The following is a 26,499-nucleotide window of genomic DNA, read 5'->3' as shown; positions in this document are numbered from 1 at the left end:
AAAAATGCATTGAAAAAAATGAAAAAAAATATATATGCATATTTTTAAAAAATGCATTTGAAAAAAATGGAATGCAAATTCCACATGAAATAGCAGATGCAGATATATAAATTTCCAAATAATGTCTGTGGACACAGCCAGTCAGGGACTGACAGTAACAAAACCTGTTTGTGAAAAGCAAATTATTTGACATCACGTACACTTCAAAAACAATCATAATTCATATCAAACATCGATGCACCACTGGGGCTTGAGGCAATATTGCCTCAGACATATGTGTGTGTATAATATATATATATATATATATATATATATATATATATATATATATATATATATATATATATATATATATATATATTCATATAACCGGGCGTAGTGGCGTGCGCCTGTAATCCGGCTACTCGGAGGCTTGGGTTGGAGGATCGCTTGAGGACGGGGGCTCTGCACTGGGCAGGGTGTAGAGCAGCCCGGAATCATGGCGAAACCCAAATCCTGATCCCTGTGTCGTAAGAGGCGACCAGGGTTGCGTCAGGAAGGGCATCCGGCGTAAAACCTGTGCCAAATCAGTATGCGGATCATAACGGATGATTCGCTGTGGCGACCCCTAACGGGAGCAGCCGAAAGATGAACAACAACATATATATATTCATATAAAAGACTGGACAGACAAAACAAAAGTATGCAACATTATAATACTGTACAGCAAACACATTCGAAGCACATTATATTTTAAGCAAAATCTACATGTACAAAATCTACAAAATCTACAAAACACCATATAAAATCAATATATGTAAAGTCACTCACACTATCTAACTTCCTTTAATCCTAACAATACCTTGACTTTTTGTTTTTTCAGTCTTCCAATCATATGATCCACCTTCCACAAAAAATTGTATTGTCGCAATTTCCTTTCTTTATCTAACAGAATGCTGATATGATTCATGCAAATGTATAGGCCTAAATGCCTTCCTTTGGGCCATGGAATATTTACAGGGATCTTTACAGTGATTGCATCACTCCTCCCCCCCCCACCACTCTTTTAGTGACACACACACACACACACACACACACACACACACACACACACACACACACACACACACACACACACACACACACACACACACTCCTGTTCATAGAATGAGGCACATCTATTGAATAACATGCTTTAAATGTTGATCAGAGCAACAAATAGTGATGATTGTACAAGTATGCCATCATACATCCTACTTTATTGGGGTTAATGTACTCACAGGCAACAATATTTAGTTATTTCAATGCTGTTTTGAGGCCAGAAAGATGTGCTGTTAATTTAACCTCTGTTCTGATATGTGGTCGATTGATCAAAGCAGAAAGCAATTCATAGAGAAAAGTATCAAATATGGCTTTTGCAGATGTATAGCAGAGTATTAGACATCTGAATACAGTAGAGTACAGTGCTGTAGTACTCACAGGAAGTGATCTCTATTTTTTTTTAAGTTTGGCATGACGAAGTGTGCTCGTGAATCTTCACTATTTTACAAACTTCATGTACATCACTTTGTAGCATGCTGCATGTGCACATTTACAGCAAACACATTTTATCTTAGTGGAGGCTTTAGAGGCAATCAATATCAATATTAAGTCTTGCTTTAGCCACGTATTGAAGCCAAACAGACTTTAATCTAACTTTGGTTGTGCGGTCGATGTATCAGAACAGAAAGCAGTTCTGAACACATTACTGTAGTACACACAGAGTGAGGTATGTGTATTCTGTTATGATGAAGACAGTATGAATGCTTACCACATGTGTTGTTTACTAAGTATTTCTTTGCTAATTAAAGTGTACTTCAGTGATTTGTATTAAATGTAGCAGATTCCAGTGAAGAATGCCTGAGGAAAGAGTGGGCTATATCTTGTGGCAAATGGGACAGGAGCAAGGACCCTTGGAAATTCCACATAATGTAAAATGTGACTTCAAGGCCACAAGTCTCCCCCTCCCCCTCATTCTCCCCCACCCTACCTTTTCCCTTCCCCATCTCTCCCCTCTCCCACCTCTCCCCCTCCCTGCATCGCACGACCTAAAACGGCTATTAAAATGTGTTTTGCCTTTGAAAACGTCAATAAAAAAAGAAACATTCGATTTTCTTCCCGCTTTTTGCAGCTGAATCTTAAACCATCTTCGACATGATGAAATATTAAATTAGATGTCAAATTTGCATTAAGCCATGAGAGAGTCAGAAAGTGCGAGGCTTAGAAAGTAGTCCAATGAAACCTCAGACCTATACGGAGTATAGAAATATGGCTGCAGTGGTATATAAATTGTGGGTGGAGTCAGGCGAACTGTCAAACCAATTGGTGGAACTCGCATGCACACACGCACACACACACGGATGCACGCAGGGACATATGTACATAAGCATGGCTCCTTTTATAGTATAGATGTGATGCTTATAAGCTATTGAATTTTCATCGAATGACTTGTACGATCTCCTGTGTCTGTCAAGACAGCTCATAGGTGAACTGACTCATCGACATTTGATTCCCGATTCAACTATAAACTTTTTGGATAGTGCTTCGCAGGCAGGGAAATACATCACTGAATACATATTGTCCCTCAGATTGGCGTTGGGCTTTCTGTTGGCATTAGATGTTGGATGGTGAAGGGCGTCTTTCAATGAAGAGTATTCAAGTTGTTGCCGGCACCCTTGTCAAATTCCTACCCTAACCTGCTCCACTCAAACGTCAGCCCTGACCAGCAGTACGTGGAAGACCTGGCCAACTCTGCACACTCTGTAGGCCACCAACTCCATACATATAACACATGGTTTAAGAATATTAAGACTTGGAAAAATCTCATGTTACTTTTTATCATTAACATATACTTCGTTGGGGGAAGAGGTGGAGGGCAAGTTATTATGAATTTCTTCTCATGAGTACACCCACTCCCTGCGGGAGCGACAAGAAGGGTCATGTTATTATTCTCTCTGAGGTTATATAGATTACAGTCGATCTAGGCTTGGGTCCATTTTTCTGTTGAGGGGGGGGGAGGGGGGTGATAAGCATAGAATAGCGACTGTTTAAAAATGTAACCATACATGATTGTGATTTATAATTTGTATTTTTTTTACTTCCTGTAAGGGTGCCCGACAACACGTCACGCTAAGCTATTTATACACGTTAACATGGGGTTTGTCCAAGGAGAAATAAAAAACCTTGAGGATGGGGGATATTATAATTATTAATATTGTTTTGTAATTACATTAATATTATGCTATTATCATAATTGTTTTTTTTTAACCCTCACCAGAGGAGAGGGTATTGTATTTGGATCCATTTGTTTGTTTGTTTGTCTGTTTGTTCATCTGTTTGTTTGTTTGTCTGTTTGTTCATCTGTTTGTTTGTTTGTCCACACAGAACGTGTGTGTATTAATTACATTCGATGCTTTATAAGCATAGGACCCTTTAAGATCCTTATGACACTTTATAATCTTTTCAACCCTGAGACCCATTAAGACCATGAACACCTTAAGGATGACAAAGACCCTAAGATCCCTGAAACTCTGAAGACCCCTAAAATCCCTCCAGAGTATTATGAACCCGAAGACCCCAAAGACCCAATAAACTCTATAACTTCAAGAGCATTTAAGATCTCTTCAAACTTGAAGAACCTTTGAGACACTTTTGAACCCGAAGACCCTTTGAGACCCATAAGACCATATAAACCCTCTATAACTTGAAGAGCATTGAAGACCCCATTAAGCTTGAATAACCTTTCCAAAACTTTAGAACCCTAAAACCCTTTAATACCCTTTCGACCCCTAACACCCTCGAAGACCCTGAAGACCCTTTAGACCCATAAGTACCCCTAACACCTTTTAGACTCTTAAGACCCCTAAAAGCTTTTGACCTTTAAGACGTTTTGGACCCCTAAAATCCTTTGGACCCTTTATGTCCTTAAACCCCTTTAGACCGTGGATATCTTTAATACCCTAAAGACCCTTAAAATCCTTTATATGGCTAAGACCCTTAAAGACCCCTAAGACCTCTCAGATGCCTAATATCCCTTTGAGCCCAAAGAGCCAAAAGATTAGACTATTGAGACCCCGAAGGCCCTTTAAGACCCTATAAACCCTGATACACCCTTTAGATTCTCTTATACCCTTTAGAACTCTGAAGAGCCTTAGACTCCTTTCTACCCTTTCAACCATCACACCTTTTAATATCCCGTAGACCTCTTTGACCTTTAGACCCTTTAAAAAAAAATTATGACCCTTTAGTCACCTTCAGACAATTCCGATCATTTAGACCTTAAATTACACCATTCAGACCCCTTTGACCTATTAAGACTCGTTCGCCTCTTTCGACACTTTCGACCATTTTGACCTTTTCGACCTTTAGACCATTTGACCTTTACAACTTTTAAGACCTTTGAGCTTTACACATTTACAACTGGACCATTTTGACCTTTCATTTGCAATCAAAGACCTTTCATTTAGTACATCATTCCATTTATTTGCCACACAAAATACACTACACAAAACAAGTCCTAGCAAGGGTCTGCAATTTCTGATTGCTCTTTCTTGTTACTTTTGTTATTTGAAGCAGCCTTGGAAAAACGCCATGATAAGCTGTATATACATCTTGACACAGATTTTGCCCAAGGCAGAAAACCCCCTTAGGGGAGGCGGAGGGGATGAAGTCGTTACAACCTCTGTCGTGTGACCCTTCGTCCTCCTGTCGAGTTTGATTGAGATTTGATAAGTAACAACCGAATGTATCGCAGTCAGACAGACAGACAGACAGACAGACAGACATCAAATTGTGTATTTTAGTATGATGCTTTCTTAATCTCTATTCTAATTCTTTTGGACCATTGGCATGATACTCTGTTGCAGTGTCTGTGCTGCCAAAGCATTTTCTTGGCAAAGGGTTTTACTAGGTGGTTTGCCATTGCCATCCGAGCATTGCCTTACCAGCAATAGCTCAGGCAAGAATTTGCAATTTTGTCCAGGGTGCCAGCGATAGCTCGCCAACTCCTCGTGAAAGAAACTGTGGGATCTTTAACGCCAGTTTAACGTCCATCCAAGGGATGGCACACACATTGATGAATCACCTTCCCTGTGAGACACCAGAATGACAGTTTATATTCCTTGGCCAGGATTCGAACCCAGGCTTGATAGCTTGGAGATGAGTGTGCGTACCTCTCGGGTGTTCTGCCAACCCATTCAATCTCTATAAAGTACTCTCACATAATAAACAGACTTTATTTTAGAGTCCTCTTTATTTTACAGAGCCACCTGTACAGAATGTTATTGTGACTGTATGGCTCCAGTTTAAAATCTTTCCTTCGCCAACACCCAAAATGAGAGTAAACGACAGAGGTGTGTTCACTTTTTACGGTACGGGAGTGGTTTTGAATCCGTTTGGCACATTTGGTGTTCTAAGTAACCATAGCCATTTCACGAGCAGGCGTGCACCCTTAAGCTGTCTCAGCCTGCCAAATCTCCTTTAATCAGCCAGTTTAAAGATAACAGGATCGTGTGTAGCTTTGAGAAACAGGCAGGGACTGCCAATTTGTTTATCAGGTTCATCTCTGCCCTGACACTAACCTTCGTGAACACCAGGCTTTCTCTGGCCTCTCTTTGTTCACCAGTTGCTGTCGTGATTGTGTTGTATAAACCTCCATGGTCTTTGAAAAATTGAACCAATAATATGGATCTTTTAAATCCACGGCAAGTTTGTTTGGATGTCTAAATAAAATGTTTTAATATAATTTATAACCGAGGCCAGAGCAAAGTTTAGTATCTGTAACGTGTATGATATGAGGATACCTGAACACCGCAGTAACCACACCAGGTATGGGAAATGATGGAGAACGCACTACACCGCCGCTTGGAGCTTTGCACTGTGGATTGAAACAACACACCATTGGTCGAAGTATCCCAACCCACATGGGAAGGAAGGAGAAGCTGTCGGAGCTTCTTTTTTTTTCGCTCCGATGAAGGGTTAACGCCCGAAATGTCAGCTTCTTGCTTCCCACGGCATTAATCAAACCTCAATCAACGTTCTGATGATTCCATCCATTGCTTCGATCTGTCCGCCGACACGGACCATCTCTAACCTACATGAACACCAGTTTTCCACTCTCGTATGAATACAATAGTCTCACTTCACAAGGCTCTATGGAACCTGGTGTTGGCTTAACTGTTAGGGTGGTTGGCTTAAGATATTAGGGTTTTGAGTTCAAGCCCTCTTTTGTACTGTGAAATAGCACCAGGTGGGTTGACTCGATCTGTCATCCAACCTTCTGAGGTTGGCAAAATGTGTACCAGCTTACTGGAATCAGGGGGCGGGGGGGGGACTGAATCAACAGCACAACTACACTCTCAGCAATGATGCAACCAGCAGCCACAGGCAGCACACAAAATACTCACAGAAACAAGGTTCTACGATGTTACCTGAACCTATTTCATCAAATCCATCCCTTGCCATAAAATTTAAACTGGTTTTCTTTTTTTTAACTCCATATTTTTCTGACCTCAAGATTGCATCAAAGCGACGCTTCATGACTTGTAACCCCAATCCCATCAATTTGACTTCATTCCATTGGCTCATTTTCATCCCCTAATTGCATTATCGCCGGCTCGTAAATACAATTACCCTGAGACCCGCGCCGCGCTTGAAATTATCCTTGCAGCGAAAGCAGCAAAAATCGCATTTCTTATACATTTCTCGGATATAATCATCGTCATTAAAACGCTGTAATTGAATGTTGCTTGTTGCAGCTTTGCATAAAATATCGCTTGGGTGTTTTTGTTGTTGTTGTCATTTCATTTGTTTGTGTTTTTTTTTTTTTTTTTGCTGTATGCGTCCATGAAAATTCTCCAGTTGAACTATTCATCTCAATAATAACATTGCAAATCGCATCAACCAAAGGATGATCAAATTTTTCCATCGTAATGTACCACGACGGAGCCTTGGCTCAGCGTGGAGTGGGGGCATTACATGGTTGACTCACATTGCATGTTCTTCTCTCTCTGACTGCTTTGATTCAAAGAGAATACTTCATGGGAAGTCCTGAGTTTGTTTTATCAGTTTGTTTGCTTTCTAGTGATTATCTAATATCTGGCAGACCCCATTATGGTGAGGGAGCAACTCGTTCAAGGTGCGGTTACTTCCATCAGGAATAGGCCATGGGAACGCTGAAGAGCGAGACAATTGTTGCCACAACACGCTGCGGAGATCATGAAACGCATATGAGTGGGGTAAGCTGAGTTTCTCATGTCTCTTTCGGTGGTGAAGAGTGATACTGATGTTGCTGTTTTCCCAGCTGCTTTATTAGTCTCAAACAGGGCTGGGCTGTTTCTTCAGCACGCTCGGCCATTCAAAGCTCCAGGCAGGAAAGGAATCACGTTTGGTGATGAGGAGGGGGTGAGAAACAGTTTGGGCTACTAGTAAAGCAGGGCAGGCAAGAAAGATTGCAGAGGAGGGAAGTGAGGGTGCTTGAGGGGCAGGCCGAGTGAATGATCCGTGAGTTTGTGTTCACGTGTGGGGGGTTGAGGGAGGTGTTTGTGTGGGCGGTTGAAGATTGTGGGTGACAGTGTGTGGAGTGATGGGTGAAGAAGAGGCGGGGATAAAAAGATGTGGGTGGTTGGCTCAGCTCGAGTCCTGCCACAATAATGATTCACAGCGCTGACATCAGCTGGGATTTAAGAGGAGGTGACTCGCACAACTTTCCTGGCATTCACGCTGCGCCTGCTCCTGAGTTGACAGAACACTGAGCTCGTGCTCTGGCTTTTAGGTAGATTTGAGTTCTGAAGGCTGAAGTATCAACTACTTTTGCATCAAGATTTGAGTTCGACAACTATCGTCTACTTTGTGTTTACGTGATTTTGTTGACCTCCCCTCCCTCACACTGGCCGACTGCATAACCAGGTGGGAAGTTTGTTTTTAATAGCGTTCCCTGTAAAGGAACTTATACAGGAAAATGCTTTGAGCTCAGAAATGTGAGCATTTTATGCCACAGCATTTGAAGAACAAGGGAAAAAGTTCGATGGAAGATCTCATCTTGTACTGTATTGAATAATTTTGATGTTTTGTGCCAACAATGCCAGCCATTCTTGCAGTGTCCAAATCTAGGCCCATGTCCAGCCTACCCAAAGCAAATCAACTTCATGCAACAACTAGAAATGGTGCCAGAAAAGCTGCACCCCTCAAGGGCTCAAGTCCCAATAATGGGCACCTACCCACTGCCACTGTGGCCGCTCAAAGAGTGGCACCAGCGAGAGAGAGACGGCAAAGACCGACGCAACAGTTGCCAGCCAGCCAAGTCCCAGTAGTCAAAGCCGTAAATGGAAGTTTGGCGACACAAACTGCTGGACGAAGACGCTCAAAGACGGTCAATCAAGCGGTCGCACCTGCTGTTGTGTCTGGTTTAGAGGAAATTGCAGGTTGCTACCGAAGCAATGGCATTGAATTTTGTGTAGTTCGTGATTCCCAGAAGCATGACGGTGCTCATCTTGCATCCAGCACTAAATTAGATCCCAAGTCATCATCACATTTGCATTATGTTGTTGAAAAGCCCTGTGTTGATGAAAACACAAGTAAGAAGACCAACCCACATCGTCATTCTCTGCTGCATGTTCCTGAAATGCTCTGCCTCGTTGAGAACCAAATGATGGTGGAGTCATCCTTAGAGATGACTGAGCCATTGCAGTGTTCTGGAGAATTGACCATGCCACTCAACGGATACTCAGTTTCTATGAAAGGTGACAGCAACAGCACGAGTCGAATGTCAGGTCCCAGAAAATATCATGTTGGCACTCGGCCCAAGTTGGAGAAGGCCTCTGATGTTGCCATTCCTCAACAAGACCTGAAGGTCAGTGACACAGTTGCCCCAGTACATGGTGTTGTGTAGCCTGTTGAAAGCACTTAAATTACATCCTTACGCTTTTGCTAGTTCATATGGAGCATCTGATGAGGTCTCACGTGCTGTTTTGTTCATCCGTTGCAGATTTTATAATGAGTTGCCCATACCAAAACCTGTAATAAGTGAAGAATGTGTGCCATTTTATGGATATGATTGTAACAAAGTGAGCTTAAAGGGATTATATCCTGAATGGGCTTTCATTGGGTCATTTCCAAACCGATAATGGTGGAACTGGCTGCACACAGACATCAATTACAACAGATTTGCCATCACTTGCTCACATCATTGCCTTTGATTGTGCCTGAAGTGGCAGGTAATGGCATGTGTGTGCACTATGCATGTCGGCAAGGTGGATTGTGTGACTTCCACGGAGGCTGATGCTTCCAAGGTGGGCCTCACGAGTTATGAGCGCTCATCACCTGCTGGAATGTAAAATATGCTTCATGTAAAAATGAAATTGTTTCAGCTTGAGAAAAACATTTTAGCATGCCTAGTTATTGCATTCAACCTTTTGTTAGCTTTCAGGAAGATCTTTCATTCTTGTTTTTCTATACACTACTCAATTCATGGAGCTTGTCTCGAGTTGATGGTTGATTGTCAGATGTTTGTCATACACGTTTCTGAGGTCCATAAAGGAGTTTGCACTTATGTAAAGGTCCATAGCGGAGTTTGTACGAGGTCCATAGAGGAGTTTACACGAGGTCTATAGAGGACTTTGCATTTATACAAGGTCCATGGAGGAGTTTGCTTTTGGTCCATGGAGGAGTTTGCTTTTGGTCCATGGAGGAGTTTTCATTTATGCAAGGTCCATAGAGGAATTTGCACTTATATGAGGTCCATAGGAATTTGTACAAGGTCTATAGAGGAGTTTGCACTTGTATGAGGTGCATCGAGGAGTTTTCAATCATATTATAGAGGTCTCAGGTTCAAAGAAGGGTTTGCACTCATATTGCATGCAAGACATGGACATAGACAAATGTGATTGAGAGATGCAAGTTACAAGCTAAGTATTCATCCATTGGGACCAAACTCTGCATAGAGCGTCAATGCTGCCAAAGCAGTCTCCTGGGATATTGGGCACAATCCTGGACACAGGATACGAAAATGGCTCAATCATCCCAGCAAGCTGGGAGTCTTTTTGCCAACTTCAGAAGTTTGACAGGCTGAGTCAACCCCACCTGATATTATTTAAACAGCCAAGCAAGATTTGAATTCAGGACCCAAGGATCCCAAGCCCACCACCCTAACCATCATGCCAACACCAGGCATACCACTCATCAATTGAAACAAAATCCCTTCTTCTGAAGCACCAACTTATCGTAGGGTTTAAATCCCACAACAACATCACCAATTTAGCACACAGGTTAAATCCCACGACTGCCACCAGTTTGTCAATATTGGAAAAATCAACACAGTGTGATGGGACTTGAACCTGGTGTCACAAAATTATGATCACTGTGCTCATATGGAGACATCAAACAAATCAACTCGGCGACGATGCTTGTTTGACCGCATATCTGAGTCATAACGACACTCGTCCGGACCTGGTGAACTGTCAGTGCGGCTGACAAGGTATCCATCCAGAGTCGGTTCTGTATTGTTGCCTACCCGGGTAGCCATACGAGAGCTCGAGTCTGGGCCTCACAGCAGACTCGCAAGCATTAATATCGACAAGGCACTGACGAGTTTGGAATTACAATGAGGAGGTCTCATGGTACGTCCAGTGACCCAGCAATAATCAAGACAAGCAGCCCTTGGCATTTTATTGTCTAATCATGGACAGGCCTTGGAGAAATGGGTGCACTGTAATTGTTACTTGCCACAAAGATTCCCACATTGTAAAGCAAGGTGATGCACTGGGAATAGTTGGATATGTTTTTGTAATTTCACCAGTGTTTCAGTAATAACATTTTGTGAACTTGCAAATTTCTTTAAATACTGTGGTCCGACAGTTTGATTGAGAGGTTTTGAATTATCTGGTGGCAGCATGTGACGTTTTTAGTGTTGGCTATAAACATTCTGTCTTGTACTATGAACCGTTGAAGAGAAATGCATTTTAAATGGCACCATAAACTCCATTGAGATTGTGATGTGCCTTCTCAGACCCATGCCTTTCATCTCATGTATTGGCTATGAAGACATCCTTATGTTGTAGGGTGAATAAAGTGGTGGCAGGGGAAGATTGAGAATAATAAATTTAAGAAAAGAACAGGAAACAGAGGAAGAAGGAGGCTGGGAAAATGGGAGAAAAGGGAGGTTGGGCTAAAGTCGGGGTGGAAGGGAGGGGGTTAAAATTTCCAACCTTTTTACCTCTGCCCACAGAAGGAGGAGAGAGGTAATGTCTGTCTGTCTGTCTGTCTGTCTGTGTGTGTTTGTTTGTGTGCAGGATATCTAAAAAAAGTTGTGGATGGATTCCGACGAAACTTGGTAGACATTTTGGGTGTGTCACAAGGACGAATTGATTTGATTTTTTTTTGTGAAAATCTGGATACGGATCCAGATCCGAGAGGAGGTATGCGATCTACCGAGTGCCCTTCTAGTTATGAACGTAATGTATAGACACGCTCCAGTTCGGCTTTTGGAGGAGTGAAAAATACGGATAAGGACCCACCAACTCGATGAATACATGACTGTTCATGTGTGCACCTCTTTGTACTGGACAGTGCATCAAATAGGCCTCATACTGCAGATTATGAGCTGGCTGTCTTATCTGCTTGTGCTCGTGAATGTTATAGATGCCATCTGCCAAGATATATATTTTTCGTAAGAGTTGCTGTGTCTCGTGGTCACATATATGCAAATTGGTTTTGGGCTTGCAAAGTGAACATTTTGGAGTGTACACTGCCAAGTTTCAATGGATGTCTTTCTCTTATTCTTCTTCCTTTGTTAAATTGGTGGTTGTCTTGAGTTGTTTGACGCACCTTCAGCTTATTTTGGTGACAAAGGCCAGCCATTGAGGAAGCCAAACCACCCCACTCATCCTTGCGACTAGTTCACAACGATCTGGTCCATTGGACCTGACTGGAGTGTTAGAGAGCTCCAGGGCTTTTTGACAAATTGCACATTTGCTTAATTAAAACCCAAGTACACACACGGCTTGTTGATGCCTAAAAAGTTTCAATACGCGACTTTCAAAGATGACCGTATGAATGCTCAACGAGGCCTTTTGCACATGTGCTGTGTATGCGTTTGCACTGACTCTGTTCGGCTCACCGGGAATTTTTATCCTGCCGTTACTCGCGCAAAATCTGTAATTCAAATAATCTTTTTTTTTTTTGTATACCTTGTCGAGGCTCGTATGAGAGCTAACACACAACGCACAGCAAGGGGGCATGAGACAAGAGGGGAGGGAGTGGGAGGGACAAAACAGTGGGGAACAGACACATTAGGTGAACTGTGGAAGGGAGAGGGATGGGGATGGGACGGGGAACATGGCGAAGAGAAGATGGACATTACAGGGACTTTCAGGAAGGAAAGCAGGGGAATTGAAGGAAGTGGGCTTGGGTGAATTATCGGGGGTAGAAAAGATCGAGGATTTGGATGGGGGATGATAAGAGGTGGTGGTGAACAGCTGTTTTGAAAGCCTGGAGGGAAGAATGGGAAAGAATAGAGTGAGGGAGTTTATTCCAAAGGTGGGAAAAAAGAGGAATGAAAGAGTGAAGATGAGCAGTGATTCGTGATTTTGGTAGTTTTACCAGAAGGGGGTTGTTGGCGGACCTTGAGCGCCCTGTGGAAATGTGGTGGGGACAAATCGCAGAGAGAGCAGGGGGGGGGCAAGGCTGGAGAGGAGACGGTAGAAGACAGAAAGACCACCGACCAACCTGCGGTGATTGAGTGAGAGGCCCAAAGACTCAGCTTCATTGCAGGAGATGCCGATGATCTTAAATGCCCTGGTTTCGACAGCGTGAAGCCGAGAAAGGTGGGAGGCAGGAGCACCAGCCCAGAGGGGAGAGCAGTACTCCATCAGGCTACGGACAAAAGCTTTGTAAGTGGTCAGGAGCTCAAGAGGGCTGAGGAAGGACTTTGCACGACGGAGGATTCCCAGTCGGCGACTGGCTTTTGAGGCGAGGTTGGAAATAAATGCCAAGATATATCCGTACATCCACGGACGAGGTGCAGAAATGTTTTAAACATAATTTTCAGCATTTAGCCCAAATTTTCAAAACGGTTAACTATAATTGTTCTATTCCTGAATACAAACCGGACTCGCGGAAATATTGGAAATATGAGACATATCCGTGGATGAGAGGTGTCAAGTTCACACCATTTCACTGTTGGCACAAGCTAGCACATTGGCTCTTGATATAAAGCACACACACACAGAGAGAGAGAGAGAGAGAGAGAGAGAGAGAGAGAGAGAGAGAGAGAGAGAGAGAGAGAGAGAGAGAGAGAGAGAGAGAGAGAGAGAGAGAGAGAGAGAGATGGGGATGGGGATGGTGAGAGATGTGTGGGAGGAGGGTGCTGCACTGTCTTAAGAGGGGTAGAGCAAGGATGGGACAAAGAGAGAGAGAGAGAGAGAGAGAGAGAGAGAGAGAGAGAGAGAGAGAGAGAGAGAGAGAGAGAGAGAGAGAGAGAGAGAGAGAGAGAGAGAGAGAGAGATATATATATATATATATATATATATATATATATATATATATATATATATATATATATATATATATATATATATGTATATATATATATATATATATATATATATATATATATGTATATATATATATATATATATATATATATATGTATATATATATATGTATATATATATATATATATATATATATATATGTATATATATATATATATATATATATATATATATATATATATATATATATATATATATATATATATGTATATATATATATATATATATATATATATATATATATATATATGTATATATATATATATATATATATATATATGTATATATATATATATGTATATATATATATGTATATATATATATATATATATATATATATATATATATATATATATATATATATATATATATATATATATATATATATATATATATATATATATATATATATATATGAGGGGTCGGGGAGTTAGCAGAGATAACATGTCATGCTTTATGAAACACACACACACACACACACCACGGGCTTCCTTTTGAAATATATACAAAAATATAGTGTGATTTCTCCTGCGGCCAAATCAAACAAACAATATATTTACACAACAGCCTTCAGTAAAGCAGCTCCCACAACTCCACCCCCCCCCCCCACCTCCTATCATGATTAATAGTAAATATCATTTTAAACTTACCCTGCACATTCAAAAGCTCCACATATGTCCTTCTCATTGGTGTTCAGAAACATCTAATCCAGATAAACAGTCCATTCACTGGTTGTGATTTGTTGGGGGTTTGTGTAGCACACTTCCATCCACTCGGGCTTTGAACTGGCCCACATGGTTGGGAGTTTGCTGTACTAGCAGGTTCCCGTTCAATGAGCAGAGAAAGTTTGCCAAGTCTTTTGTTGTGCAGTGGCACAGCTCTTTCTCTAAGGTACTTTTCCAAGTATTTTCGACTTATTTTCCAAGATTTGTGAACCATTTCAGGTAACAATCCTTCTCCTGAACACGCAATATATTTTATTTCGTCCTGAACACGGAATTTTTCTGAGGTTTCTGCACATGAACACCAAGCATTGTGGGGCGGATTGTGTCATTTTGAAAGGTGTGTATTGATTCATGAAACAGGGACAGTTATCATTTGTCACTGTGTTTCTGCCATGATTCCCAACCTTCTACCAAATATCCAATAATACAAACTACCGTGTATTTTTTCAAGATAACTTCATTTTGTGTTTACTTTCTTACTCTTCGTGATAGTAATGCATCAATTTTATCATAACTACTACAAAAGAAGTGCTTTGTCCACAAGCGCCAGCATGATCATTTTCTGCAATAAAGATCTCATATTTGTTCTCATAATAATGAACCTCTGATGTCAGGATGATGCTTCTGATGTCATTCTTAATGGAAGGGAGTCTAGAATCACGTTGTAAAATATCTCATCGTGCTTCTTGAAAACAGTAATACTTTGTTGAAGAAATACAAGGGCTTTTGAGACCGGTACCAAATGATTAAATAACTAAACACAAGATATGGATGTGAAGTGTACCTTGTGGTCTGTAGTTCTTTGCAGTTTATTGGACTTAACTGAAAACTCACATGACTCATTTCAGCCACATTAGTTACATGAGGTCACAGTATCCATTGATCGAGAATGACCATCACTGGAACTGAATACGTGAGCACCATCAGCAGACTCAGTGATGTAATGGTTGGAGTGACCACTCCTAAGTCTGGGGGGAGGGTAAATGGTTCGAACCCTGTCTAAGTCATACCAAAGACTTAAAAAAGAGTACATGCTGCTTTCTTGCTTGATGCTCAGCATTTAGAAAAGGATAGAGCACAAACAAGCGACCAGAGTTTGGCAAGCATTTCAATGACTTGATGGGCCTAATGTTCTCCTCCTGTGTTGAATTTCTTTGCAAGAGAACCATTATTATTTCACATTATTGTCGATCTGTTTATAGATTTTGATCACGAGCAGTCAACCGTCTCTGTATGACCATCTTTGGGTCTTCAAGACAGAAGTCCAGCCAGTGATAATGTTATGCTTTTGTCAGTATTGGAATTGCCCTGCCAGGTTGTATCATTCCCAATATGGTCATTCCATTTGCTAGCTCGTAATCTTCTTTCCATGTGACAAGATTCCACCAGAATTTGTGGCTTTCAATTATCTCCATTTCAGACTTTTATGCTTTCCATTCCCCTGGCAGAAAAATATGTTTGAGGAATGAATGAACTCGTAGTAGTTTGGCAGAAGTCAAATGTGCAGAGCACTGAGGACGAGCATTACGCTCGTAGCTTTTTCTGTACATCTACGGACTTATAAAATCTGTCTGATGTACAAATCCTGGCAAAAATGAGCAAATGTTCATCTTTTTATAGATTTTGTTTTTCATAGTTGCAAGTTTAATGAATGTAGCAGAGCATATACTAGCACGTGGTGTCTCACCGCTGTGTGGTTGTGTTTTCTCGGATGAAGTATCCCACAAGGTGGTGCATGTTTTTGGCAAACGAAGCATTTCAATGGTGCCGCTGTTCTGCCTTATCTCAAGTAGCCTGATCTTACTTGACCAGGTTGTCAGATGATTATCGTTGTGCGATTTCCGCTTTTTATCTATCTCCATCCAAGGGGTCTTGTACCCATCACAATGGTTTTTGACTTGCCCTTTCACTGCTCTGGGTTATTTTTATGTTTGTTTTTATTATTTTTTTTTCCTTTTGGAGGGAATATATTTTTTGATTTCTACTTGCATCCCTGAGATTGTGAGAACTTGTCTAACACCCATGTGCACCAACTCTGAAAAAAAAATTGAGAAAATTGACAAAAGGATAATAAGGAGACTGATCTGTTTAAACCTAAGCGGATCTCCATCCCTGCGGAATTATAGCCCCATTAGCTAAGCAAAGAGGTCTGGAAAAAGACTTCACACTGGGTGATAGGCAGTGGGCATGCCATGGCACCATGGCGGCATCCAGGGTTCCTGTCAGTGGGCGCCAGCATGCCTTACAGGGCCTTTGGCACACGGCACTAGCCAGACCGATGGCGCATGTAGACGAGGCGCCACCGGCATCATATCCGGAGCCAGAGAGCTTCACGCACTGTTGGCAGCTGTGGAACGACGTGTGTAAAGTGCATCGAGCAAGCGGTGGATGCCAGCCAGCTGCATTTAACCCCGTTTATGCTTGTGAGGGTGTAAAAACTGCTGTGAAATCTATGATATTCGGCAAGCGAGCTATAAAAACAGCACATGATGCTCAAAATAACCTTGTACTCCAATGGCCAGAACCACTTGTCGAATGTGAATCATTTATTGTCAAGGCTTTCGACGGTGGTGTGAGAATAACGGTTTTTAATACTGTAGAGTTTGTGTCATTTTGAAAGCCGTGGTTTTTCATTCTGGAAACAATGAGCAGGTGAAAGTGGTGGTGGTGGTGGTGGTGGTTGTGGTGGTGGTTGTGGTGGTGATGGTAGTGGTGATGGTGATGATGGTGGTGTTGGTGGCCCATACACTTAAAAGAGCATCAGAGCGTTCAAAATAAGTTGTGAACGTTTTTGTGGCTGTGAACCAATCATGGACAGGTCACCACTCCAGTGTGCCCATGAATTTCTAACACACACAACTGAGAGCAATGCAACAACGTTTTACCCACTCTGCCACCAATTAACTGGAGGATGTATAATTCACTTTTTAACAATTTTTTTTTTTAACCTTCATTTTCACACTTTTTTTTTTTTTACACAGAATAACGTATCAGATGTGGATGTCTTTCTGCAATACAGTTGTGGATTGATTTATTATTTCAGTCCTTGAGAAGCAAAGTAAGGAGACCTTTGAGATTGCACTGGGGTCAATTGTAATTTCGTGGGATGACCTAGGTCACAATAAAGGCCCAAGGGAGGAATTTACTGGCTTGGAAAACGCTTTGCTTCTTCCATTGGCAGCTGCTGGTTTGTTCTCTTTTATATCACTGGAAAAAATATAACAAAGTGAAACTTCTTCAGAAAGAAGATAAGTTACATCCTTGTTTACCGATGTCTGATATTTCATCATTGCAATTAAAACCGTAATTTAGCAAAACAAAAATTTGTTCAATGCCTTGTTTTGTAACAGCACAAGCACACTAATTGCAAAGGTTTGAACAATATATATATATATATATATATATATATATATATATATATATATATATATATATATATATATATATATATACATATATGCAAATTAGATGATTGTTTGTGATGCTACTCCTCAAACTTGCAAGGTTAATCACCACAAAACTTTATAGGGTCACATTATTTACCACGATGCACCTCAATAGGGGTTTTAAACAATCATTTTCTCACAATTCATAAATGACAAGCACACGAGCTGCCACCTGTCGCCATCACCTGTCGACAGTGATGCATATCGACAAATTTTTTATGAAAAAATATTCCGTCCTGTAAAATACATGAAACAAAATATAAAATACTGTAAAATATACATGTAAAATACATAAAATAAATACATAAAATACATTAAAAAAAAACTCCTGACTTATGGTGAACATCACCACAGATTATATCTTACATGGTAAAAACCGCATAATCCGCACAGAGCAACTATCTGTCTGCCTCCCACATGATTGTCCTTGCGCATGCAATCCATTCAAGTAGACAGCACATGATGTGATCGGTGAGCAAATCACAACATGCGGAGAGTGATGAGCACTCCCCCAATCCCCATTGGACACAGTCCTACACCAAAGCGTCACCTTCAACACAGAGACATAGGCTCAGTGACTCCTTCACCTGGTTGAATCTGGTTGAATGGTTTGCATTAGCACAAACAATCTGAGAGGCAAACAGATGGCTTGTCTGTGAGGATTATGCGGTTTTAGAGTGTGAGACGTAATCCACGGCAATGCTCACCATAACAGTCAGGCGGTGTGTCTGCTGGGTAAACGACAAATGTGGTCAGCATTGGTTAGATATTTATTGGAATGCCATCTTGATGAGGGTAAATAAGTCTGAAATCCAGATTGGCAGTTCTGTTTGATGTTTATCTGATGTTTACCATGTAACCTTTGTCTGTTTGACAGAGTCCTGGGTTAATTCCTCTGTGTTGGAGGTGATGATTTGGTGTGGGACTGTGTCCAATAATGGGAATCAGGGGAGTGCTTATCGCTCTGTTTTTATATATATATATATATGTAAAACCTTCATCTCAGACGCAAAGTCCACACATTATTCATCACTATACAGTATTAGTATTTCACAAAAAAGAGGTTATTTGACCTCTGCACAAGTGATGAAGCACTAATGTTGACAACAATGAATGATTTCGAGAGCATGTTGTCAATGAGAATGATATGTTTTCTAAAGCTAGACACTGACATCCTGAGCAATTCTTGAAAAGACATCACCTTATGATTCACAAAAGTTTGGGAAGCGCTATCCTATCTAGGAAGGCCCAACAACCTTCGGAAGGCATTGCTATCGCAGACAGTGATTTTACACAAGGATGACTGAACAAAGTTGAACAATTCAGGTTGCATCAGTGGGATTTAAACAACATATACGAGTATTTGTAATTAGTTCTCTTATTACTACACACACACACACACACACACACACACACACACACACACACACACACACACACACACACACACACACACACACACACACACACACACACACACACACACACACACACACACACACACACACACCACAGGAATGGCTAATGGCTAATGGCTAAGAAGAGGTCAGCTTAATTGGGATGGAGAATGAATCATAATAAATGCCAAAGACCAGGGACACTCTAATAACGGATTTTTTTTTTTTTAATGGCAGGAATGGGCCAATCAGACAATTGGAGATTTTGTAAGGGGGAAAGAGAAAGCACTCGTCACCTCCTATCGGGATTTTAAAACTCATGTCAGAACAGCTGTACACCCAAAGGCACAACAAGGTATGGAGAGTAATCCACTGGCACATCTGCAAAAGTTTCAATATCCCAGCTCCACAAAACTCATGGAAACACAAACCAAAAGCAATCACTGAAAAAAGGACGTAATGCTCACGTACAACCTGATGATCCCATCCAGCGTGAACATAGAATACATAGCATTGCGACCAGACATAGTACTAAGATACAAAAAGGAAAAGAAGGCATTGCTAATTGAGGTTTCAGTACCCAGTGATTTTGGTCCAAATAATGCAGAAATCAAGAAAGTAACCAAATCTCAAGAATGAAGTGAAAAAAATGTTGAAACTGAAGAGCACTGAAATTGGACCAGCAATAAATGGAGCAACAGGAATGATGAAGAAGAACCTCACAGATCCTACAAACCATCCCTCGGAACATTACCACAAACAAATTGCAGTGGGAGGCTATCCGGGACTCGGTGACAATCCCAAAAAAAGCCTTTGAATCAAAACTTATCCCATGAATTGATATACAGTAATATAGCACCCGAAACGGAGGTGGATATCTCGAGCCCCGAGGAAGACTCCGTTCCACCTTCAGAAACCCAATTATGGAGATGACAACGAATAAAACACACACACACATACACACTTAACTTACCTGGAATGGTGACATGAAAAAAAATATAAAAAACTGCATGGCATGGCTTGCCAATTCAACGACTGGAGGTGTTCACTCCACACTGATGATGCTGAGTGAGCAAAAAACACGTCCATGGATTAACTCTTTTTACTCGGGCGATGTGTTTGGGTGTTGGTTTTGTGAATAAAAGGCTTTTAAAGCCGATGACTGATGCTATAATTATTCATGCAGCAGTTAACTGATTTTAGCAGTGGGTGTTTCTGTGTCTTTCACAGATGGCAATTAAGCTTGAATTTGTATTTGATTTGGGTACCTACTTGTATACATATTGGTTATGTCATATGTATGTTGTTTTCTGTGATTTTGTTTAATCAATCATCCTTAATATCACCCCCTATGACCTATAGTTGCAGCCTCGAGTTTGATTTTCAAAGAAAACGTTTAGTTTTTGAAATTGATCGTATTCATCATCATTTGTGAAAATTGGGCTCTGGACTGCAGAACTGTACTGACAATTTTGATCTTATGTTACTACAATCCGTGAGTGCATTGTGGTTCTGGTTAAAATTCCAGGGAGCTGTCTACCTTCGGGGAGGGTAATAGGCCTGCTCCCCAATGGATTGACTTCCAATAGATGCGTCGGCCATCGTTCATTGTGAAAATATATTGATAAACAACTATATTTCTGAAAATATAACCAGAGCAGCAAACGATTATACAATGTGGTTAACATACACAAAAAGTATCCCCACTATTTTCGAAAGACGGGTCAGATGCAGTTTATGACATGATTGCATGCGCTTTAATACACGGTAAAGGGGCATTGTTTTCTGTTTTCTATTTACTGTTCCTTTTGGAGAAACTCCACTTGGAACAAACTGTAGCATTACAGTCTGGGAACAACCTATAGCATGCTGCACCACTGTATTGCTCCAACCTGTTTCACAGAAACATGCTGTTTGGTGTATAGGTGTCCAAACGACACCTCAAGCCATGTTCAGATTCCAACGAGCAAGCTGCTTGCTCGACTTGCCACTGTTGGTATGCTCTATCTATCTTCATGGTTTTTAAGGCCACAAGGTATACCTACAAAGTTCAGGAAGGAAATGCCCATTGCTGTTCTGAAATGCTTCTTGCCTTTGCAAGTTGGTGCTAAATAAATGCATGTGCAGTTGCTGAAGCTCGAGTGAGCTCCAAATATGGACTCGCGTATATGTTGATGAGGTGGTGCAGAAACAGCACACCTTTCTATGAACTGTCTTGACTGTGTTACATTCCCAATCTGATGATAAGCTGTTGAGTTGATGTTTCACATAAATGATGCCACCAGTCAGATGGAAATGAACCCACCTGTCCCACTTGCTTAAATTAGCTTATGGACGAAAAACAAAAACATCACATGGGGTTAGGAGGATTGCGGGAGCAAAGATTGTTGTAAGGAATATGGATGAATTGAGGGAAAAAATTGTTGTGCAGATGACGTTGACGGACAGATTGGTAAAAAGCCGGCTGATGTGGGCTGAACACTTGATGCGAATGGAGGTAGAGAGAATGGCAAAGAGAGCGGATAGGTTGAGGGAGAAAGGTAGGAGGAAAAAATGTGGGACGGAGAATGAATAAATGTACTTGGTTGAGATTGGAAGATTGTGAGAGGAGGGATATCAATAAGTTGAGGTGGTTGGAGATTGTTGAGAAGAGATGGCTGGGTACTGGGGGAAGTGAAGGAGTATTTTTGGTCAAGGCAGGGCAGAAGCTTGCGGTCAAAGCAGGCAACCCTACAAAGAGTTGGACCTCACCCTTTGTTTAGGGAAGAGAAGGAGAGGGTTTTTGTGAAGGGTTGGCAAGTCCTTAACAAATTGAAATTCATGCCCAAAATCAGTTCCAGTTGAATGTCTGACCAGGAGAGCTACCTTGTGATAGACTTGGACCAAAACTGTTCTCTGGCCGACCACACATGAAGGTGGGATTAATTAGGGCTGTTATAGTAGTAGTAGTAGTAGTAGTAGTAGTAGTAGTAGTAGTAGTAGTAGTAGTAGTAGTTGCAGTATTATAAACATGTTTACATGGAATTATACTTTTATACAAATAACAATGACATAAGTAGAAACTATACAAATCAACAAAGTATATGACATTCGAACTTGGAATCCCAGCGTCATTGTTAATGAGAGAAACAGCAAACAGACCAATTACCATAGATATTATTAGTAATTTGAGAATTAAAACAAGGTTGAATATTGCTGTCAGCAGAAGGTAACAAACCTAATCCCCATGGACCATTATTGCCTTAGGTATGCATGTAATGTCCCAATCATAGGCAGAAATGTCGACATTATAGCAACAGAAATCTGCAATTTATATGGAAATTATTTCATCCTTGCAATTCTTTAACTCTCTTGTACTGTACAGAAAGTTTTTTTTTTTCTCTGTATGAATTTTAAATGAAATTGCTCATGCATGTTCATGATGCTGGATGGGCCTTTGCGGGTGTCCAAGAGGATGATGTGTTCCACTGTTTCCTGTTTCTTGAAGTCGCCCACCCACTGAATGCGCAGAATATAACAAAGTGGCATTTTTATTGGAAATGTAGCAATTAAATTGAAATGGTATAATTAGGTGTAAATTAATTAGGATACATAATTTCATAGCAAACAGAAACGCAGAAAGACCCAGGTATGGTTATTAATGTTGTTGCACCACGTTCTTTTGACCTGTTGTAGGCCACTGTCACCTTAAACCCTTTAGAGGCCAACATGTGCAGTTCACATTCTCACTCCCACCCCTCTCCCCTCCACCTCCCTTGTCACTCACGTTGCCAAGGCACCGGGCAGCTCATTACACAGTCAACTGATGGACGGGAAAGGCCCCTTTTTACAGGATGGAAGACTATAGGGGTGGAATGGAAGTGAAATAGCAGAGTTGTAATTAGGGTGATAAGTCATTGTATGGCAGCAGGTAAAAGGATGTACAACTGCACCCTCTCGTGACCTTTTGTAAATTCCCATTCCTGCTTGGGTGGTCAAGCGCCTGCCCTGTGCATCGATTTGTCTCATTTTCTCCCATTCTTCAAATATATATATACATACATACATACATATATACATACATAAACACTGTGGCCTGTAAAAGTATTCTCTCTGACCAATAATGCCACATTTAGATGAATTGCAGATGATGTAAAAGCAATTTTTCCAAATGAACTCTTCTTCATAACTGGAGAGATCAAACTAAAGACTGTTATCGGTGAAGGATGTTACTTGTCAGGAATACCTGCAAAAAACGTGTACAAATTAAAATTCATTGGTTGTAAAAGTATTCAGCCCCTTATGTCAGTACTTGGTGGAAGCACCTTTTGCAGCAATGACTGCCATGAGTCTTTGTGGGTATGTCTCCACCAGCTTTACAGAGTAAGATGGTGAAATCTTTGCCCATTCTTCATGTGAAAATTGCTCTAGTTCTGCCAAGTTTGATGGGATCGTCGATGGACTGCAATCTTCAAGTCTCGTCATAAATGTTCAATTAGGTTCAAGTCAGGACTTTGACTGGGCCACTCAAGAACGTATATTTTCTTCTTATTCAGCCACTCTAGTGTGGCTTTAGCTTTGTGCTTCGGATCATTGTCCTGATAAAATGTGAATCTCTTACCCAGTTTCAGATTCATGGCTGAATCACAGGTTTTCATATACTTTGCACCATCCATTGTCCCTTCTATCCCGACAAGCTTGCCAGTCCTGACTGATTGAAATCAACTCCACAACGTGATGCTACCACCACCATGTTTGACAGTGGGGATGGTGTTGACCGGGTGATGTGGAGTGTTAGGCTTGCACTTGATATAACGCTTTGAATTTAGACGAAAATGTTAAATTTTTGTCTCGTCTGACAGCAAAACTTTTCTCCACATGCCTGCAGTATCATTAAGATGCTTTTTTGCAAATTCCTTTTGAGCTTTTGGATTCCTCTTTTTCAGTAAAGGCTTCTTTCTTGCCACCTGTCTATGGAGGATAGCTTTGTGAAGGAAATGGAAATTGTTAATTAATGAACACTGACCCCCATCTCAGACAGAGTCGTGCAGATCTTTCAAAGTCATTGTTGGATTTACAGTGACATCCTGAAGCAGTTTCCTGCTTGCCTGCTGCTGAGTTTGGATGGTTGACCTGATCTGGGTCGGGTCTGGGTGGTATGATGCGTCTTCCACTTCCTAATGATGAATTTCACTGTACGTACTCAAAGGGATAATGAGTGACTTTGAAATCTTCTTATATCCCTCTCCTGAAAGGTGCTTCGACACCACTTTTATTTAAGTCTGACCTCTTTGGAAAGCTCCTTGGTCTTGCTGATTACCTTGTTGGTTGACCAAATGAGTTTCACCTTAAAACCCCTTCGATAAGTGGGAGAGTTTAAGATTTAAGTGAAACCACTGATTACCAACAGAGGAAACAAATTACACTTATTTTGCAACTTTTAAAACAAATAATTTGCCCTTGAAGTGATTTCGGGTTAATTTGACAAAGGGGTTGAATACTTATGGATCTGAGAATCATCTGATTTTGTCTGTTCATCTAACTTATTCACATTTTATCTGCATTTTTTTTTTAGCTTCATCACTTTGAAGTAGTTTGTGAAGACTCATATTAAGTTTGATTTGAAAGCGTCATGAAGTAAGGTCAGGTGGCATCAAAATGTGAAAACATTGAATGGAGTGAATACTTTTGCTGGCCACTGTGTATGCATGAATAGAAATATATATATATATATATATATATATATATATATATATATATATATATATATATATATATATATATATATATATATATATATATGTATATATATAGCCTGGTGTGTTGGCGCAGTGGTTAGGGCAGCGGCTTGGGATCCAAAAGGTCCTGAGTTCAAGCCCCGTTGGGCCACTGAATTAATACACCAGGGGGTTGACTCAGCCTGTCATCCTTCCGAGGTCGGCGAAATGAGTACCAGTATACTGGGCCGGTGTATACCCCGGTTAAAATAGGTGTACCATATCCCTGTGTCGTAAGAGGCGACCAGGGTTGCGTCAGGAAGGGCATCCGGCGTAAAACATGTGCCAAATCACTATGCGGATCGGATGATCCGCTGTGGCGACCCCTAACGGGAGCAGCCGAAAGGAGAAGAAGAAGAAGATATATATGTATATATATATATATGTATATATATATATATATATATATATATATATATATATATTTGGCACCTCCCACACTACTCTCGCCAAGGAAGCTGCATAAAGAAACCCAAGAAGGCCTGCACATGTTCAGCACTTTGCTGTTTCAAACCCTTCCCAGAGTTCCTCCACAGCTATAAAAGACGTTCTCACATCGTACACACATGAGAATCCCAATGCTTCACACCCCTCAGCTGCCGGAGCGGTTTTCTCACTTATTGGCGAATCATCAGCGACAGTGCAGAAAGCAATGTATACCAATGAGGCTCCCAAGCATGTACAATGTGCAAACGTCAAAAGCAGTCAATATATAAATAACATAGAAAGACCCACCGACATCTCTCACCTGTGGATGGAGGGAATAGCCAATCAGCTCTTACCTCATCAAGTCAACCCAGGTGGCTCAGATTATATAAATAATTGACACCTCTCACACTCCTCCAGCTGAAGAAACTGCATAAGGCAACCCAAGAAGGCCTACAGAAGGTAAGCACAATCCTTCCTTTCTTCCATATATGTATGTATGTATTCTGTATGTGTGTACATAAACATATATATATATATATATATATATATATATATATATATATATATATATATATATATATATATATATGTAGATTTAAGCCTGGTGTTGGCGCAGTGGTTAGGGCAGCGGCTTGGGATCCAAAAGGTCCTGAGTTCAATTCCTGTTGGGCCACTGAATTAATACACCAGGGGGTTGACTCAGCCTGTCATCCTTCCGAGGTCGGCGAAATGAGTACCAGTGTACTGGGCCGGTGTATACCCCGGTGAAAATAGGTGTACCATATCCCTGTGCCGTAAGAGGCGACCAGGGTTGCGTCAGGAAGGGCATCCGGCGTAAAACATGTGCCAAATCACTATGCGGATCATATGGATGATCCGCTGTGGCGACCCCGAACGGGACCAGCTGAAAGAAGAAGAAGAAGAAGAAGAAGAAGACTTGCATGTGTATATATATATATATATATATATATATATATATATATATATATATATATATATATATATATGTAGATTTAAGCCTGGTGTTGGCGCAGTGGTTAGGGCAGCGGCTTGGGATCCAAAAGGTCCTGAGTTCAATTCCTGTTGGGCCACTGAATTAATACACCAGGGGGTTGACTCAGCCTGTCATCCTTCCGAGGTCGGCGAAATGAGTACCAGTGTACTGGGCCGGTGTATACCCC

General features: G+C 41.0%; 1 protein-coding gene across 1 annotated transcript in view; it reads left to right on the top strand.

Annotated features, from left to right (window-relative positions):
* Positions 1-12,260, top strand: part of LOC147032813 (uncharacterized) — a 277,885-nt gene extending 265,625 nt beyond the window's left edge. Inside the window, exon 2 of the mRNA XM_085870687.1 lies at positions 7,121-12,260. Within this exon, the coding sequence (XP_085726813.1) occupies positions 8,096-8,905 (810 nt within the window). The 5' untranslated portion in view covers positions 7,121-8,095 and the 3' untranslated portion in view covers positions 8,906-12,260. The remainder of the gene's footprint in view (positions 1-7,120) is intronic.
* The last annotated feature ends 14,239 nt before the right edge of the window (positions 12,261-26,499 follow it).

The sequence above is a fragment of the Eptatretus burgeri genome, chromosome 2 (assembly GCF_056783735.1).
Source record: "Eptatretus burgeri isolate ZD-2024b chromosome 2, Ebu_testis_v1, whole genome shotgun sequence".
NCBI lineage: Eukaryota > Metazoa > Chordata > Myxini > Myxiniformes > Myxinidae > Eptatretus > Eptatretus burgeri.
This window is presented reverse-complemented; position numbering and strand designations above follow the sequence as displayed.